At 38.8% G+C, this 19425-nt stretch overlaps 2 protein-coding genes across 2 annotated transcripts; one reads left to right on the forward strand and one right to left on the reverse strand.

The window, feature by feature from the left end:
* Nucleotides 1-583: 583 nt before the first annotated feature.
* Nucleotides 584-5270, reverse strand: PTTG1 (PTTG1 regulator of sister chromatid separation, securin). Its single transcript, XM_031045400.2, has 6 exons — nucleotides 5146-5270; nucleotides 4249-4351; nucleotides 3754-3932; nucleotides 3009-3093; nucleotides 2040-2189; nucleotides 584-1529 (listed from the first exon to the last, which is right to left on the reverse strand). Exons 2-6 carry the CDS (start codon nucleotides 4328-4330, stop codon nucleotides 1450-1452), a joined length of 576 nt encoding a protein of 191 aa, XP_030901260.2. The 5' UTR covers nucleotides 4331-4351; nucleotides 5146-5270; the 3' UTR covers nucleotides 584-1449.
* A 191-nt stretch (nucleotides 5271-5461) lies between these two features.
* On the forward strand, nucleotides 5462-18977 carry SLU7 (SLU7 homolog, splicing factor). The gene is made up of 16 exons (XM_034067043.1): nucleotides 5462-5514; nucleotides 6212-6397; nucleotides 7021-7174; nucleotides 7462-7542; nucleotides 8139-8303; nucleotides 9766-9831; nucleotides 11286-11333; nucleotides 11822-11953; nucleotides 12233-12330; nucleotides 13704-13771; nucleotides 13957-14096; nucleotides 14962-15123; nucleotides 15564-15668; nucleotides 15852-15926; nucleotides 16182-16286; nucleotides 17175-18977. The coding sequence occupies exons 2-16, from the start codon at nucleotides 6234-6236 to the stop codon at nucleotides 17352-17354; spliced, it is 1743 nt and encodes a 580-aa protein (XP_033922934.1). The 5' UTR covers nucleotides 5462-5514; nucleotides 6212-6233; the 3' UTR covers nucleotides 17355-18977.
* The last annotated feature ends 448 nt before the right edge of the window (nucleotides 18978-19425 follow it).

Genomic DNA, 19425 nt, shown 5'->3' on the forward strand with positions numbered 1-19425 from the left:
ATAAAGTCCATTTATTGTATAATTCAGTATAGTTTAACACTTTAGTCAATACCCTGACAAGTTTGAAAAAACAGAATGAACACCTTTTCCTTTTGTTAAATCTGATAATCTAGTAACAGGAAGTTTCTAGCCCTGATTGAAGGTCAGCATTCGCAAAAGGACAATTCCAAGAAGGCCCATCTACCCCCAATGAGTACAAAGCATTTAAGAGAATGAAACATCTTGAGGAAACATCCATAAATAGGAAACAGTAAAAAATGAGTACTCTGTGCTCTGCCTGCTACCCTTTTCAAAACTGAAAGGAGCCTTCATTATGTCATCACAGCAGGGCAAATGCATTCCCTTCAGCACCTGCAGACCAGACAACCCACTGAAAAGCACAAGGGCTCTTTCACTGCCTGCATTAAGCTTCCTAGAAGCAACACATGAAAGGACTATGGTTACAGATTCACATCTCATCTTCATGCAGTCAGGTTGCAGCCACAGTATGCCTCCAAGCAGCATAACTGTGGGATGCAGCACTGACCCACACCAAATTAACTCCATTCCTTTACTAGAGCATTTATCATTTCATAGATCAGAATCATTAAAGCGTATTTCTTGTTACTTCAGACATTACTGTAAAACGTGAGCTGAAAAGCTGGTCTTGCTGTTGTTGCTGCTTGCAGCTACAGAATGCCACAGTGTTAACAGCAATACCTTGTGGTCAGAGCTCAGGTGCATCATGGAATACAGAAAAGCTTTCTGCCAGCATGTGACCAGAACACAGGCACAGCATTGCAACCCATGTTAATAAGCATGAGCTGAAAGCAGCTCAGGCTGCCATCACATAACTAGATCAGAGCACTGCCCAAGAGCTGTAGAAGTAGATAAGTGAAGGCTGACAATTGACCTGCTTTATGTAATGAAAAACAGGAGCTAAGACCATTAAAACTGTGTACTTATAACTTGAAGGATGGGGTTTCCTCACAGAGCACAGACAGTATCCTGCAATCAGCACCACAATGATTGACAATTAGAAGCAGTCTACAGCTGCAGAAGAATCCAACACATCTTTAACAAACAGCAAACAAGTTCAATAAAGGAAAATGCCACAAGAGTACCAGCTCTAGTACTTAATTTTTACTAGATACATAATTGTTTAAAACTAATGTATATTTAATAAAGTTATCTAAGCAGTTCAGAAAGGCCTCAACCTATCATGACCAGGTAGTCTAATCAGCACTTACAAACTTCCAGATACAGTGGACAACAGTGTATCATAGTCTTGCTTTGAAGCTTACCCAGGCTCAGCTTTAAGTCTTCTTTTTCAAAGCACTACTGTATTATCTATCTACATCTTGGATCTACTTAAAACAGACAAATCTATTATTATACAGGTTAGATTAACTTTTATTTAAAAATACGTAACTATGAAATCTGAACTCAATAGAAGCTTCAGAATATGGATTAAGCATCATAATTCAGAGGTGGCATGTCAATGATCTCATCCAGGGTATCAAGGAAGTCAGCAGTTGATTGTAGCAAGTCTGAAAGAAGAAAAAAAATCAGTTTCTCATGAAACCCAGAATTTATACTCCCAAATATAGGCTAGCTCCCAGTGGATTAACATAAGGCCCTTAAATTAAGGGAAATAGTCTGATTGCATAAGACAATTCCACATAACTAATTAGTTCACAACTTGAATAATCTGTGGCTGTGCATGAGGTCATGCTGGACCACCTCAGAGCTTTCAGTCATGCATAATCCACAACAGAGCAGGTAGACCCTTACAAGAAGCAGTGCAAATGCAGCATTGACCCAAGCTGAGCTGGCTCTGGTGCCCAGTAACTCCACACCACACGTCTACAACACTCGGCAACATCACTGAGACCACTACCTGTACTAGTTAAATTCAGCTTGACTATACACCAAAAGCTGACAGCAGTGTGCTATTCTGGTAGCTAGGAGAGCAGTGGCAGCTCACTACTGCAGCAGATTCCTTCCTAAACCACAATGAGCACTGCATGTACTGAAAGTCATACTAAGTTTCCACTTACTAGACTCCCATGAAACCTCTTCAATCTTCACAGGTGAAGGAACCATGTTAACACATCTTTCATATGTCCTTTCAAATACCATGAGGGGAACACCATGCAGGTTGATATTGCTTAGTTTGTGCTCTTCAGGAAGGTCAAAACTCTCAAAGTCTATTTGAGAAAGACACACTGTAGTTTAATAACAGTGCACAGCCTGAGAAGCCACAAATTCTCCTAGATAAAATTAAGTGAGAGCAGGTCCAAAACAGCACAATCCAACAATCCCCGCTCTACTCAGTATTTTTTTTTCAAAGTTATATCTTAGTTGTCTATAAAAATCCCATGCACCACATAACTGTTAATGTAAAGCAGGAACTTTTAGTAATTTCTTCCCAATCACTATACCAAATCAACTTCATCAAGCACAGCATATGTTTCATTAACAAAGTAGTCTTTAGTAGCTTAGTTTTTGCATACACTTCCAGATGAACTGGATGGCTTAAGGACACTTTGGATGATTAATAGGCTATCTGCAGTGGGCTGTGCAAAGAACAGCTTTAGGAGTTGAAGATGAAACTATTCTATCCTACAGCAGTAGGAATCTTTTCAGCTACAAGTTACTGTTTCAGCATACAATTAAGATTAGTCTACTTTTCAGTCCTGCTTAAAGTATTCCTTTAAATACTTGTCTACCAGTTGCTATTTTACAAATTAAGAGACTATAACATGGTTATTTGGAAGTAGTTTCCTGCCATCACAGTAAAGGACTGACTACTGCATCTGTGGAGCATAGGTATTGCCGTTAAAAATGCTTAAGTGAGAATGAGATGGCATTTCAGAAGTAGCAAGCACCCTTATACTTAAGAAAGGACTCCAGAGAAATGCAATGCTAACTTATTTGCCACAATAGTTTAGAGAAAGTCTTAAAAAAATAGCAACACTCATGAAATCCTGATTGTTCATTTTGATAATTACACCAATAGTTCTTACCTCGAGGATCAAAAGGAAACATATTTTCTATTTCTGGCCACTGTTCTTCAGCCACTGCATCACAGCTTTCTAAACCTGCAGTGTTCTTAGTGATATTAAAAAGAGGAAGTTACATTATTTGAGCTACTGCAGTTTCCATTCGTAATGGCTTTCCTGTGCTATAACAGGTCTACAGACAAGAATACCCACTGCAGTCAACAGTTATGCCTAAATAACTTCAACACAAATAACCTGGAGACTGACAAATGCTTCAGTTGAGTTTATGTAGTACAACATTACAGCAGCAATAAATCACTGCACTAGAATATTTACACTCATGATACCAAGTTCCTGATACTTGACATGTGAAGAAGACTTTAATTCAGTATTTTCTCTAGAACCATTACTTTGCCATTTGGTACTTCCTATGCTCCTGTATTCCTTGTGCTGGTTTTGGCTAGGATAGTGTTATTTTTCTTCTACTAGCTCATATGATGCTGTGCTCTGGATTCACAGTGAAAACAGTGATGATAATACAGAGATGTTTTAGTTTTTGCTGAGCAGTGCTTACACAGACTCAAGGCTTTTTCTGCTTCTCACCCCACGCATGCATAGGCTGGGGGTGTGCAAGAAGTTGTGAGGGGGCACAGCTGGGACAGCTGACCCAACAGACCAAAGGGATATTCTGTACCATAGGACATCTTGCTAAACAATGAAAACTGATGGGGAAGTTCCCCTCTGTCCCACATAAGTGTGTTGTACTCACTTTGTTTGCAGCACAAGGCTGACTTTTCTGTCTTAACTTTTCTGACTTGCTTGTGACTTCTTGAGTTCTATTCACATTTCCAAGAGCCTTCCTGACAGAGCGAGGTGCACCTGGAGATGTACTGACTGTTTTTTTGGGAAGTGGAGTCTTAACTTGTGCTCTTTCAGATAAGATTTTTGCTGGAGTGGGTAGAAGAAAAAAACAAACAAGATTTAGCATCACATCAACCCTAAAGCTTGCTTCAGTAAGTGCAAGTGCTAGAAAAGTAGCTGTCAAAAATCATTGTCCATCACTTAAAACTCAGGAGCATAAGCCTCATCTATGGCAAAAAAAAGAATTATCTCCATTTTTATGGTATTTGAAGAGCTTAGTAGAATTACTTCAAGAAGTAGATATAGGGATAGAAAACTATTACTGATCAAAACAGTGATTAGCAAGACGTGGATTTATGCACTTTATCTGATCTCCTGCTGTTTTAAGGCAGCATTTACTCACAAGATCCTGAAGGGAGTCTTAGGCGATTCTTAGTAGTGCCAACTTCATCATTCTCCTGATCAATAAAGATCAGAGTTGCCATCTTTAGGTTGATGAGATAACTCTGGAAAGACCATACAGGAAAAAGAGGAAATTATTCTTGTCAGCTTTTTTCCACCAAAGCCCACTTTTTAAACAAGCCACATTAAAGACAATACAGCTGCCATGTGTTGGTGTTTAGACAAGGGGGAATAGACACATACTTCACACCATTTCAAGCAGTTTAGCTACAAACCATTATGCTTGAAGGCATTACTAGTGCACATGGTAGCCTCATAGTCCTAAAAGAGCTTATATGAGTTCAGGAAAGTAGTCTCACTAGCAATCCTACACTAGAAGTCTAATACCTTTGGCTTGCTTTGTTACTTCTTTGGGGTTTCTTTGGTACAATAAGAGCACATCTCCTAGCTAAGCAATCCAGTCCTTAGCACAAAACATGCAGCATTTGAGCACATAAGTACAATTACAGTTATTTTACTAGCAGAGACATGTTTTCATGAGAAAAAGAAACCGAGGACACTCTATACAAACCGGTAACTTCAGTACTGTTTTTCTCTAACCGAGACAACAGGTCAGAGCACTTCTTCACACTGTTTATTAGTAGCCAGCCAGCTCCCAGCTGGAGCCTGCCACTGCACAAGTATGCAACGACCCCTCATTCAGTAGGGGCCTGAAGGAAAAAGCTGCGTTTAGTTGGTGTAGCTTGAAATCAAGAGCTCAAGCACAAAGTCAGAGCGAGACCTACAGCCGCAGGCCTCAGCACTGCGTTTAGTTCAAGCCACTTCCCTCACTCCGGCCGTAAGCAGTAACACCAACCACCCTCCGCTGCCAGCAGAGCTTACCCAGCCCAGGGCTCACCTCAAGCACCACCGGCAGGTCCGAGCGCAGCAGCACCCGCACAGAACACAACCAGAGCCGCTTCAGGTGCTGCAAAGGCCGAGCCAAGCCACAGACACCCCTCAGACAGCAAACCGGTAGTTAGCCGCACTGCCCAACCGCCACCTTTTAAACTAGCTCCTCATCGCCCATTGGCTACTTCGACCAACGCTCTGCACACGATTGGCTCAAGCAGTGACGCTTCCGCCGCGCCTGCCCTCCTTGTGGCTCCACCCCCTGCTTTCCGGGGGCGGAGCCGGTTGCTACGGTGACGACGTAGCTCCGCCCTTGACCGTGCCGTCGCTCTGTGTGACGTACCGCGGTGCGTCCTCGGTGTGTGCTGCCCGGCAGGTAAACAAGGGCTCGGGGTTGGGGTAGAGGGGCCGCGGGTGGCCGGGGGGATCAGCGCTCGGAGCGGCCCCTGTGGGCTCCGGGGAAGTACCCGCATCCTTGCGGGCCGGGCCTGGGCCCTGGGCGGGCGCTGCTTCCTCGCAGGCCTCTCTCGATTCGCCTACGCGTAGGCTCGGGTTCGCGCATGCTACATGGACGCGCCGGGGCCTTCCGGCAACCCCGGCCGGTCCGCGGGCTCTGCTGACCCGAGCACCGGCGGCGGGTGAGTCCGTGTCCAGCACCGGTAGTGCCTGACCTGCGCTGTGTGCAGAGCTGCTGCTGTGCGTCCCCGCCCGGCGTCCGGCTAGCAGAGAACAGGAACTAGAGACATAGAATGGTTTGGGTTGGAAGGGTCCGTAAAGTTCATCTAGTTTCAGCCCTTTGCCATGGGCAGGAAAATACACAAGACTTGGTAATATTCCTGTAGGTGAACAACACAAGCTGTAAGGCACCTCCAGCAAGTGACCCTAAATAATACATTAATCAACATAATAAAGCAGACATTGCATTAATTAATAGTAACAATTTTCTTTCAGCACCAGTGCTTATTTTTGAATGCATTTTGTAGTGTTACTGGTTTCATTCGATGCAAAACCATGATGAAGAACTATGGTGTCAGCTAATACTGATCTGTAAGACTTTTGTTTTCTCATAACAGGAAAAGAAAGAGAAAAAACAGTATGTCATCAGGGGCAGTAGTGAATGCTGCTCCTTCAGGAGGATCAAATGATGTGGGCCTGGAGGAACCAAAGAAGATGACAAGAGAAGACTGGAGGAAAAAAAAGGAATTGGAAGAACAGAGAAAACTAGGAAATGCACCTGCTGAGGTGGATGAAGAAGGAAAGTAAGTTTAACTAAAGCTGTGGTTGTTGTAAAGCTACTGGTTAAAAATGCCTTTTTCCCTTGATGTGATTACAGAATAATCATGAGGGTGATACATGATTTCTGCATGAGTCACTGTAGAAATAAATAGTTGGGACTCTGTTAATTTGCTTTTAACATTCCAGTCATCCCTAGAAACATATTTTCCCCACAAAAAAAATGTAGGTTCAGTGTTTATTGACTGTAATATATTGATAGTGCTGCTAAATTTCTGTGTATGTGGCTGCTTGTAAGTGGTGTTCTAAAAGTGACCAGAAGCTGGTATTGGGGAACTTAACAGTGTATGTTATCTGTTCCCTGTCTCTTGCTTCCACGAGGCTTGTTGCTTTTGAGAAGAGGAATGTTACTGGTTTTGTGTTCAGTAACATTGCACAGTATGAAGTATTTGATTTGGAGTCAGGAATTAGATGACAACAACATCGCAACGTGAACCTGTGTTTATCTAGTTAAATTTGCAAGTTAATAACAACTTAATTATTTTATTATCACTTCTAAAGCACTGAACTTTAACGTGAGAGTTATGTGTTAGGCTAAGTTGTGGGGTTTTTTTCCGTATGCCACGTATTTATTACACGTCTTTTACAGGGATATCAATCCTCATATTCCTCAGTACATATCCTCGGTACCATGGTACATAGATCCTTCTAAAAGACCTACACTAAAGCATCAGAGACCACAGCCAGAGAAGCAGAAAAAGTATAGCACCTCTGGAGAATGGTACAAAAGAGGAGTTAAAGAGGTATGCAAAATGTTTTTGTCATAAAATAAAGATTCGGGTTGATTCCATGAGGATATGATTTCTGGTAACATGTTTTTGAGGGAGAAAGGGGTTGGGAATTCTAATTCAGCAGGCAAGTCTGATTTGATCAGACACAAGGCAGTGGTTGGTAATAATCAAAATACATGTTCTGGGCTTGGGTAGATCATGCATGCTTTAGTTCTATTGAAAAAATTAATTGGGTGTTGGGAACATGGGTATGAATCTTGCCACAAGTTCGTACAACACTGTCTTTTTTTGTGGTTTAGCATGCTGTGGCAACTAGATACCGTAAAGGAGCTTGCGAGAACTGTGGTGCATTGACACACAGTAAGAAGGAATGCATGGAGGTAAGCTCGACTTTTAAAGTCATAGAATCATTTTGTTGATGTTTTAATGGTTTTGAAAACTGTGTGAATTCTAATTTTAGTGGAAAATAGTCAGCTACAGATAAAAGAGAAATTACTGGTTTTGAAGAAGCTATTTTGAAAAACATTACAGGTATTGAAAGATGGCTTGGAAATTTCTGAAGGGATTAGTATGTAGGAAAAATAAAGGGAAGAAATGGTACTATTCAGGGTGTTACTCATCAATTCTGTTTGTGATCAGTACTGCAATAATAGGTGAAAACTTTTCTTCTTTTTAATTTGCTTTAACTCAAGTGCTGTCTTTCTGTTCCGTGTCAATTAGAAGCCATTCCCAGAAATTGGTGTTTCACTTTCTTTCTTAACTGTGGAAAATAGAGTTCAAAATTGATGGGGTTTGGAATCAGGTGTGCTACTTTAAAATACAGAAATTAATTACTTGCATTTATGTACAATTCACAGGCTTGTAGTGTTGAATTTAAGTGGCTCTAGAGGAGCTCAGTTGATACTATTTTTAAACGGGTATCTGAGTAACGTATCTTAGTCTAATGGACTGATGGACATTGTTTTTTAACTTTCAGAGACCCAGGAGAATTGGAGCAAGATACACAGGCATGAATATTGCACCAGATGAACATGTGCAGCCTCAACTGACGTTTGATTATGACGGAAAGCGAGACCGTTGGAATGGCTATAACCCAGAAGAGCACATGAAGATTGTAGAGGAATATGCCAAGGTTGATTTGGTATGTAGCTGTTATGTTTTCTTCAGGAAACGTTTAGTGTTCGGTTTGGCTGGGAAGAAGCATGTTTGTTATGTGCAGTTTTAATATTAGACCTTGTGCTGTACGGATAATGAAAAAGTGAGACGAATACTGTAGTTGATAGCAGACTTAACATAAACTGAAAATTGAGATCAGAACTGGCAACCAAGTATGGATATGTACAATAAATAGTCTTTCCAGATTGCTTTCCTTTTAATAGGCAAACCTTAGAATTTATTACACAAGATGCAGATTGTATCATAGGCAAGAAAGGAATTTATTATCTAGTTGTATTAGAGCCAACAGATCTCTACCTATTTTGTAACCTCATTCATGTTATTTTATTAATTAATCCTTTTTGTTACCATGATGGAGGAGTAGTATATTTGTACACAGCTCTTTGCAGACTGGCATCCTGCTGTTGCAGATAACTTTCTATCTGTATGCACCAAATGTATGTGAACACTAAGTAACTTATAAGAAAAGCTGAAAAAAAGTTCACTACCTTAGCTACATGTTAGCTACCTGTTAGAAAAAATATTTAGGTGCCTAAGTAACTCCCTTTGATGCCTGGTCCTCAGTATTTTCCTATAGTACATAGGAAAGCTAGTGCTACAAGTGATCTAATCAGTGTGCATAAATGTCTGATGGGAATGTTTAAAGGCAGAACCAGACTCTTCTCAGTAATATCTAGTGACAGGACAAGAAGAAGTGGACAAAAATTGAAATACAAGAAATTCTGTTTAATTATAAGAAAAAATATTCTACTGTAAGGGTGATCAAACAGTGGAACAGTTTTCCAGTGAGGTTGAGCAGTCTCCATTTTTGGAGGTAATCAAAACCTGCCTAAATACAGTCCTAGGTAACCTGTTGGAAGCATGCCTGCTCTGAGCAGGCGATTGTCCTTGGCAGTCTCCAGAGGTGCCTACAGAAATTCACTACATGCTGCTTTGAAATCCCACTTTAGGTGCTAGACTTTGTTGGCCCTTCTTGCATGAACCATAAATGCATCATCAGTCACAAAGTACCTTAAGTACTGAAGTTTCTAAGTAGTCTATGAGGACACAGTATTAAAATGTGCTTGTTTTAAAACACAACTGAAGTAAGCTCTCTAGTTCTTAAAGTAGGATGAATGTATTAATGGTAGAGCTGCATAAATCTAGTAAACTTTTAGCAGTATAATACAAAATAGTAAAATGGTTAGTGTATGTATTTTCCTTTCCTTAAGCCTCAGAAAACTGTGTGGTAAAGCATGGGAGTTAGAGGGGACAAGTTGTAGGCTGCTGATTTTTTACAAGAACCAAGACAGTTAACCCCCCATATTTGGTAATAATTAGCACATTTTAATGACAGCAGCCAGAGGAGTTGGTTGTGATAAGTAAATATTACTGCACACTTGCTGTTAAGAAGTAATATTAAAACAACCATGTTTCATGATACACAGGCCAAACGTACACTGAAAGCCCAGAAGCTTCAGGAAGAGTTAGCATCAGGGAAGCTGGAGCAAGTGGTAAGTAAACTAACTCATAATGTATTTATGTTTAGCCTGAATAAAAATACATCAGGTTCCTTCTGCTCTTTGATGCTTTTCCTCTATACAGGGCCTGCTATTGTTGTTTTTTTTTATGCCCTTCAATAATTTAAAGACTTCCTTAGCACCAGCACATTGTATGTCACATTCAAGAATTTGAAGTATCTTCTGTTAAATGAAAGTTGACTGTTTTCCTCCTACAGGCAAAAATTCCATATTATTTTTATTCTTGCTAACATTAATGACATGGAATTTGGGGTCAAAAAAGCTTGTTCTACATGGAATTTTGTTCATATACTGAAAGATTACATTTGACTAATGTTGAGGTGATGACCATTATATGACTGTGGATTGTTTTAGTAATGATTTGTATCGATTAGAATAGTAAGGTGTTTTCTTTATGTTAAACCAAACTTGTTTCTTCTCCAGTCGTTGCTATGACTTATTTGCAGTGTTACTGCAGAGTTTGCATCTTCTGCTAACTTCTACAATCTCCTCTGAGATTATAGGCAGTGCTTTTGATAATCTTTGATATAAAGTTCTATTTTTAAAAAGTAATTTCTGATAATATTGTAAGTTTATAAACTGGGGAGAAAGTAGAGACTGCTACTGGCCTGAAGTAGGGTTTTTTCAATAAATACTGCAAGAAAGAAAACAAGCACAACAAGGACTACATACAATTGGGGCTGTGCTTTCCAGAGGTTGTCAGCTCACATTTTGTCAGTAGATGGCAATCTCCAACACAGCACAAACTACAGCGTTCTGGCCTTCCCAGTAGGAAAATATTCTTTCTCTTTTTGGTGCCTGTTTTCACCACTAGGCAAACATTGTTGGCTTCTGTATTCCTTACAAAATGAAGCTGTAAGAAGGGAATTGTGTTTGAAACATAAGAACTATCTCTGATGGACAGGACCAAGACTGTTTTGTGTAGCCAGTTTGCTGGTCAGTCTTCTTATCTCCATTTTTAATGCTGCAAGTATTTTCAAGGTAGAGGCTAAGCAGGTTGAAAAATAAAGTGTAACTCTGTTTCTCCAGATTAAATCATGGCTTCTGAAATTCTGTCAATCCTCACTGAGCATAACTATTGATGAAGCTTTCAGTGTTGAATCTTGGTTATATTTGCATTATATGAAAGTGTAAACCATTAGTGGTCAAAGGTATAGCAAGCTCTAACAAACAGTGCCACTTCTAGAATTTGCTGTTCTTGCAAAGGCTTGTAAAATTGGTTTGGAATACAGTGAAAAGGTCTCCAACATACATCTGTAATAGGGACACTTACAAGCTCTTTCCTAGAACATTATGTTGCAGTCTTTGCCACATGTAAATTGTATTTTGCATCCATCATCAAGCTCTGCTTTGATTGTTCTTTATATCCCTGCCATCTTTCTCCACTATCTTGTATTCTCTGCTGATGTGCTCTTTGTTTGCTGCAGAACTCCCCAAGACAGCAGTGGGGAGAAGAGGAACCAAATTCACAGACAGTAAGATGACTACCCAATGCATCACACCATGGGCAGAAAAAAGGGCCTGTAGTTAGTGGAACAGTGAAACAAGGGTGGCATAAGGGTTTAAATGTAGGGTTCATGTCACTGGCTGCCTGTTCTTTCCAGCAGAGATCACTGGATTTCACAGAAGGGTTTTGGGGTTTAACTCTTGTCTGTTGTCAAACCTTGGACATGCATGCATATAACTAGTTCTTAAGTAATATAGTCCAAGATAACTGTATTCTTAATATAATCACAGTTCTGGTTTTATAACTGTTTCCATGTGAGGAAATGGAAATCCGTGTATTTTTGAGAACTGTTGAATGCTAGATTAGTGTGATAGCACACTTAAGCCCAGGTAAATGATGCTAGTTTTTAACTACACGGATTGCAGAAGTCTTAATGAAATCACTAAAATCAGTCTCTCATACAGGTCTCTAGTGTGAATGTCCTCTTTTATTTAGAAGTTTCCCATGTCTCCTCAGGAAAGAGATCATAACAGTGAAGATGAGGATGAAGATAAATATGCAGATGACATTGATATGCCTGGACAGAACTTTGACTCGAAAAGACGCATCACAGTTAGAAATTTACGTATTCGGGAAGATATTGCTAAAGTAAGTTAAGAATTCATTACAGATGTTCTTTTGTATTCATGACAGTTAGTTTCCAAAAAATTGTATGCTCGAAGGCTAATGAGTTTATGTAGGGGTCTTGGTGCATGGAGATTGAGGGCTATTCTAAGTTCTATTTCTGCTCATTTTATTACTTTGTCAAGGTTAACCTTCTACATAGATCCAACCTCTTAAATGTCTGAGCTGGAGGATACAGGAGTAACTTCAGTCTTTTTAAAATTATAAATATTAAATATCTTATATGTTGTTTTCATTCCCTAGTACTTGAGGAATCTGGATCCAAACTCTGCTTACTATGATCCCAAAACAAGAGCAATGAGGGAGAACCCATATGCCAATACAGGCAAGAATCCAGACGAGTAAGTTAAACAGGATCACGTTTCTGTGTCCAACAAAACTGCTAAAAATAAGACTAATAGTTTTGCATTTTCTCTTATCTGTATGTTTTGTACTAATGAATCTCTAGTCAGTTATGGATAGAAGTAGCAGTAAATACAAGAAAAATATTTAGCAGCACTTTTTGTTTTAATATGTAAAAGTGGTATTTTAGTAATACTGGCCCTTAATGTTCAGGGATATGTGGATCACCATTTAGTTTAATGATCTGCCCAATAGTTAGAATACTGCTGTATATAGAGGTTATACCTGTAAACAGTAATGATGTTTATGTAAAGTATTCCAGTAACCAAATCTTAAACTTTGTCCCTTGTTTGTTGGAAAGCATTCAGCAGTGGAGACTAGTGTGGAATACCTGTGGTACCCAAGTGAATGTTTGAATTAGGAGCAAGAGCTCCTCATATATTAACAGAGTCTACATAAAAAGAGTCCAAAAGCTTTGGCATTGTCTAGATAGATAACTAAAGAATACCATAGGCTGGCTTTTGGCTGCACATAAGACTGTCTCGCTTAAAACTCAAGTCGAGTACTTGAGCTGTGACCCAGCATTGACCTGTGTAGTGCTGTGGCCTTGCAGAGCAGACAGGCCTGGAGTAGAAACATTTATTCAGAGTACAGTAATTGGATTAGCTTTCTGCCTGGAACAGGATGGCAATGACTGAATGCTGGCAAATAGTGCTCTTTCCACCTCTCCTTGCCCCCAGCTAGAATCATGCCAGCCGGTTCTGGTTTTAGATGCAGATGCTTTCACTTCTCTCCAGAATGTAATTTGACCTTTGCCAAATGTGTGTTTTCGTCACAAACTATATTTTTCAGAGTGGCTTTGGGGAGGTGAAAAGAATAAGTTGGATTGCTAACATTGATTTTCAACATGTTTTATACAGTCATTGAATCTCTTTGAAGGGTGCAAAAGAGATTCTCAGATAACCGAGAATGGTAGAGCCATACGCTGGGTCTGGGTGGGAGGAGAGATTCACAAATTCAAAAGTGAGAATCACTGTGCTAGAATATCACATACCATTTATGCATATTTATTGTGCAGTTAGATCCGAGTTTGACTTACGGTGTTTGGTATCCCAGACACAGTGGTCTCTGTCAAAAGATAATTCCAGGTAAGCATAGGCATCAATATTCTGAGTTGCTGTCTAATACTTGCATGCCTGTGGGGAGCCTAGGCTTTAATTTCACTCATTGAGTTGAATGCTTCCTCTCCCTCTGTTCTTAACTCTCAGAGCACAAAGAAGAATTTTTACTTTCCTGTTGGGTGTTCTGTGGTTGCATTTAAAAGGAAATCATGTTTCTTGAATGCTAAAAATCCTGTTGTTCTTTTCTGCAGAGTTGGTTACGCAGGTGATAACTTTGTTCGCTACACTGGAGATACCATTTCAATGGCACAGACTCAGCGTAAGTGGGTTTTGAGGTCTTTGTAAGGAAATTGATTTAAATACTTAAGAGTGCTTCATTTGTGAAAAAGAGAAATCTCTTTAGAGTGAGGCTTTCTTTCAAATTACAGAATTAAAAATGATCATAATTTGAATGCATGTTTCAATTTTAGAATAAGTATTAAGTGAAACCTCTTGTGTACACAGTGTTTGCTTGGGAGGCTTATGACAAAGGCTCTGAAGTTCATCTGCAAGCAGACCCTACAAAATTAGAGCTACTTTATAAATCCTTCAAAGTGAAAAAAGAAGATTTCAAGGCACAGCAGAAAGAAAGCATCCTAGAGAAGGTAACAGACATTCAGTTTTATTTAATAAGAATTCTGTTGAGTTTGAAGCCTGGGTCTTGGCGAACAAAACTGCTGATGTTACTAGCATTAGCTGTTCTCAGCAGCTTGGATTCATAAAAAAGATTTTTGTATCCAAACACACTATCTTGTCAATTAAATTAATTTTATTATTTAATATAGGAAACTTTGAAGATCTGCTTATATTTATTTGGATTATTGGGAGCTCTTCCATCAACTGTTAAAATTTCTCCAGTCAAAAATCTGACAGCAGTATGTAGGAAGAGTGGGAATTTGGATTATTTTTTTCTTAATAATACAAGTGGTTGATTTTTTTTTTTTCAGTTTAAAAGCGGTGTCTTTCATAAAACACCCAAGTAACAGTCTCCCAGAATTATTTTTAACCATTCCTTTTCTCTTAAATGTGAAAAGCAGAATTTTCAGACTAGAGTTTTGAGTGCAGGCTTCTAGACAAATATTTGTTTTATATTTTGCAGCTGGCCTCTTGGGCAGCTGGCAACTAAATAATCCCTTTAGATCCTAAGCTTGTCAGGAGTGGGACAGAAAATACTGCTTTGGTTGTACCAGAGCCTTCTGGTTTGGTCTGAAAAGATTTCCTGCTTTGTGTGAGCAGTATCACTGCTTTAATTTTCCAGGCAAAACAAACAAAACCAAACCAAAACACCACAGTGGCAATAGGAGGAGATGTATTTCACTCTTAACTATACCCAGAATATTAAATTGTCTTTATCCACTTTATTTGGGTCACTTTCACTGCCTTCTGAAAGAGACACTTTTTAAAATATAATGCTTAATTACATAAAAGGTGGGCTTTTTTTCCAAACTGTTATTTCTCTTTGCATTTTAGTATGGAGGACAAGAACATTTAGATGCTCCACCAGCTGAACTGCTGTTAGCTCAAACAGAAGATTATGTGGAGTACTCTAGGCATGGAACAGTCATCAAAGGACAAGAGAAAGCTGTTGCTTGCTCTAAATATGAAGAGGATGTAAAGATCAACAACCATACAGTAAGCATATGTTAAGATTATAAAAAAAATCAGATTCCCTCCCACTGGAAGAGTATGAGGTACAGTGGAATACAGTACAATATAATTAATACACTAAATACATTTCTCCTGTCTCAAATTTGACACTCTCCTTTTCTACCAAGGAGAAATTTCTAATTGCCATGGTTGCAATGCAAATTTGAGTTACAATGGCAATCTTAAGCTAAAGGGGAAGTTACTGTATTCCGCTTTGACTTTGAATATGAGTTGACCACATCCTGTTGCTTTTCTCTTGTTCGAAAACGTACCTGTGTAGCTAATGCAAAATTACAAACTATTTCCTGTAACTTTCCTTTCTGGATTGTTCAAATAGTTTACTTGCCAGGATATAACATCAGGAATAGACAGCAGCTCTCTTCTTACGGGAGTATCACTATGGATGTATGTGTCTCCTCTTTCAGAGCATTTGGGGTTCATACTGGAAAGAAGGCAAGTGGGGTTACAAATGCTGCCACTCATTTGTCAAGTACTCATACTGTACAGGAGAAGCTGGGAAAGAAATTGCTGTGAGTATGGTCTTACTTAGTCGCTTGATGAGATCTAAAAATCATTAATCTTTCTATCTAAGTTTTAAACTGTTTTGCTTTTCTTGGAGGGTTGGGGTATTTGTTTGGTTTGGGTTTTTTTTTGTCCTTCCCCTTTCAGTTATGCTTAGTAAGTGGCTATCCTTTCTCTTGTCTGTTGTATAGAATGCTGAAGCAAGCTTACTGCAAGAGCAACCCAGGGAGGAAGAACACATGACAAAACCCAAAACACTGATGGAGGTAGGTTGTTTCCCTTTCTCAGGGAGGCACATATTTTTCCTCAGCATTTTAAGGGATGGAAAGATACCTAATACTACAAAATTATGCAAGTCATAATGGGTCTGAAAATCATTAGACTGTATTAATAGATCATTAAGATCTCTATTAATGCTATATGGGACCTTAGTTTTCAGTAGACTCTTGGTGGGACTTCATGGCTTTAACATTAGTGTTTGCAAGTTGAATCTTAACAGTAAGTGGTTTTCCACTTTACAGATCCACCAAGAGAAACAGAAAGAGAAGAAAAAGAAGAAGCACAAGAAGACCTCAAATTCAGACAGTGAGGGTGAAGAGAAAAAGAAGCAAGAAAAACTTAAAAAGGTGCACTATATTCTTCAATGGTTTTGTGGCAAAAAGAACTTGAAAATATTTTACAACAACGTCAGTTTTATGAAGCCTGCTATGCAGTTCCTGAGGCATTCTGTGGGATGTTCTTTAATGCTAATTTTGAGCTAAAGCAAATTTAAAATGCTGTTAGATGTCCTGAAGTATATTCCCTATTTCTTGGGCAAGCATGCAATACATGTTTAGTTTTGGAAGATTTCGTTTAGATGATTTAGAACACTTCCTGTCTAGGCACCACAGCTGTAGATCTATAAAAGACATTTCAGAACACAGTAATTTGTGTATTGAAGAAAGATGGAGAGATCAAAAGCACTGTCAAAGCTAAACTTAGCACTTTTTATCCCAGAAGTGCCCAGTCTCACAGCTGATACAATAAATTCATCTACCAAGCTTTAGGCTGATTGCTGCTGAACAGCCCTTCCATGAGCACAGCCTCTGGATATTCAGACTGTGAAATGATGTAACCATATGAAATGATGGTTAATCAAAGCATTGTACAAATGCAATTGCTTTTAAATAGCTAGACGGAACAACAGTAGTAGTTTGAGGAGTGGGATAACATGTATTTCAAAGAGCATTTAAAAACCACCACCCCCCTACCCCCCAAAAAGGATACACATACCCAAACCCCTAAGATCACACGCTTGCTTATCTGCTTTTGTACTTGCTGGGTCATGATTATATTTTAGGTAGAGGTGAGGAGTTTCTTACTTGATTTTGGCAATTAAGTGAAGTGTGTTGTAGGTGTATTGGACAGATGTGCATTGCTTATCCCACCATTCTGCCACCGTTTCTTCGTGATACTGAAATCTAATACAAATTTTCATTGTGATGTTTTGGTTTGGTTTTTTTCTTTGATTTCAGGCACTAAATGCAGAAGAGGCTCGTCTTCTTCATGTGAAAGAAATCATGCAGGTAGATGAGAGGAAGAGACCATACAACAGCATATATGACAGCAGGGAGCCAACAGAAGAGGAAATGGAAGCTTACAGAATGAAACGTCAGAGACCTGATGATCCTATGGCCTCTTTTCTTGGACAGTAGGGCAGAAATCATTCCTATACACTAGACTCTTTTCATTGTTGTTTACAGTTCTATAGAAACCTGCTATGTCAAAGACCTTTTTTTGCATCAAAAAAGATGGTGAAAACTTCTGCAAGAGACCTAAGTAGATATACTATAGCAATAAGTTCAATAGAGCAATTACTTCAGGAGATATATTTATAATCACATTATATGTGTGTGTATGTATACATATACAGTCACAAATGTATACATACACACATATATATATATAGGATATTACAGAGCAGAAATATTTTATCTCTTTATTGGAAAAGATCTGATCCTGGCTACAATTCTAATTTCTTTTGGCCAACCAGTATATGCATAAAGTAATGATACATTTGGCAAAACTGCTCAGAAGAAATGGTTGTTAAGTGTTACTTAATATAGAATAAAAATTGTTGCAAAAAAAATACAACAGCTACTGAATCCTCTTCTTTATAGGGGGAGTTGCTTGTCACATGGCTTTAAAAGGAGAAATAGTTTCCTTCTCAATCACTTTGTAGTAGGTATTTTGGAAATGTAAAAATTAATAACTTTGTACAGTTTTTGTTAAATTAATACAAATATCTTAAATGCTGTACAGCCTTTTTAATGATAGAAGAAGCTGACTGTAGAGCCTTTAAATTCTATTTCTGCAGATGTTAACATACAAATTTCAGTCACAGAGATCTGAGTTCTTTTGATAACAGTGTTCATCTCACTCTTATAACTTCCAGAATCCTGTTGCTTGATGTAATACCAAGTGTCAGGCTCTAATATCTCTTGACAATGTAAAGCAGCATCTGCTTTGTGTTAGGCAATACTAGTCCTTAAACTGGGAGTTTTCTCCTTTAACCATTAAAAGTTGGAGAAGCGTGAAAAACTTAACAGCATGACTTTAGAGTTGGAAGGCTTACAAATTATTTCTGTTATGATTTAAACTACCTTATTAAACATGGCTTTTATAACCACATTTAATGTGGTTATATTAATGGTATGGCTAAGGATGCTGTAATCCTGGGTTTTCTTCTTAAAATGAAGAACCTGATTACAATGCCCACTTTGTAAACAAGGAAGTTAAAGCTCCTGGCAGAAGGTGAAACAGTGTTAAAGCTGTAAATTGTTATGCCTGTGAACCTGCTTTCCTTTTCTTCTTATTAGGTTTTCTCCAAGTCTGCTTCCCCTTTATTTTTGTTACAGAAATACTAATTCTGGATGCAGACTTTATTTTATAAGATTTAAACGTCTGATTGTGGGCATTTATTTTTAAAACTTGATTCTGCATGTGCAAAAAAATAAACCCACGTAGTGAGATCGAAGATCTCGGGGTGGAATTGTTAATATATCACGTACCAGGAAAGAAAAACTTCAGAGAGGAGAAATAAGCTTTTGCAGAAATTGCTTTTACATTTTCACAAGCAATGTGGATTTAGACAGTCAGAGGAAGGAAAATATTAGGGATAGAGTTTCCCTTTTTCTACACTAGTGACTCATGTGCTAAGTTTCCATATCAGCTCATGTCTTGACCTCTCTTGTGGATAATTTGAAGGAAAAAACAGTCTTTTCCAAAAGTCATTACATGCAATAAACATATATTTAAGTGTTGTGTGTGTGATTTCACAGGTGCTTTGAGGGTTTGAGTGTATTAGGTTAGCATACATAGCTAACAGTGGAAATTCTGCATTAGGCTGCAGTGTAGTTCTGTATTAAAACTATTTGTGATATTCTCATTGAGAATCAACATTTTAGGTTATTTACTGTGTTCCAGAGATCCTCTGGTATGACCTGAATGCAAACTGTCCTTGGATTTTTCCAAATTAGCTGATTGGAACAGTAAACTGTTACTCTTCTCAGGGCTGTAACATCTGAAGTTCTGGCCAGCATATGTCCAGCTGCAGAGGTACCAACTGCTGTTGTCTTGGTCAGGGCCAAGGCAACTGGGAAGATGAGGTAACAGAAGAGTCCATGATAGCAGTTCCTTGAGTTATGATACCTTTCTAAAAGTAGCTAGAGACTTGATTTTTTATGAAGGAGGCAATTCAGAAATAACACTGAAAAGAGCAATTTA

Source organism: Melopsittacus undulatus, chromosome 10 (assembly GCF_012275295.1).
Source record: "Melopsittacus undulatus isolate bMelUnd1 chromosome 10, bMelUnd1.mat.Z, whole genome shotgun sequence".
In the NCBI taxonomy this organism is placed as follows: Eukaryota; Metazoa; Chordata; class Aves; order Psittaciformes; family Psittaculidae; genus Melopsittacus; species Melopsittacus undulatus.

Bases quoted from the DNA above. Each gene is read 5' to 3' on its own strand.
- PTTG1 (XM_031045400.2), bottom strand. From the start codon at position 4,330: ATGGCAACTCTGATCTTTATTGATCAGGAGAATGATGAAGTTGGCACT. The intron at 3,094-3,753 runs GTGAGTACAACA...AATATCACTAAG, and splicing joins AGCCTTGTGCTGCAAACAAA to AACACTGCAGGTTTAGAAAG. The intron at 2,190-3,008 runs GTAAGAACTATT...TTTCTCAAATAG, and splicing joins GTTTCCTTTTGATCCTCGAG to ACTTTGAGAGTTTTGACCTT.
- SLU7 (XM_034067043.1), top strand. From the start codon at position 6,234: ATGTCATCAGGGGCAGTAGTGAATGCTGCTCCTTCAGGAGGATCAAAT. The intron at 6,398-7,020 runs GTAAGTTTAACT...CGTCTTTTACAG, and splicing joins GAGGTGGATGAAGAAGGAAA to GGATATCAATCCTCATATTC. The intron at 15,927-16,181 runs GTAGGTTGTTTC...TCCACTTTACAG, and splicing joins AACCCAAAACACTGATGGAG to ATCCACCAAGAGAAACAGAA.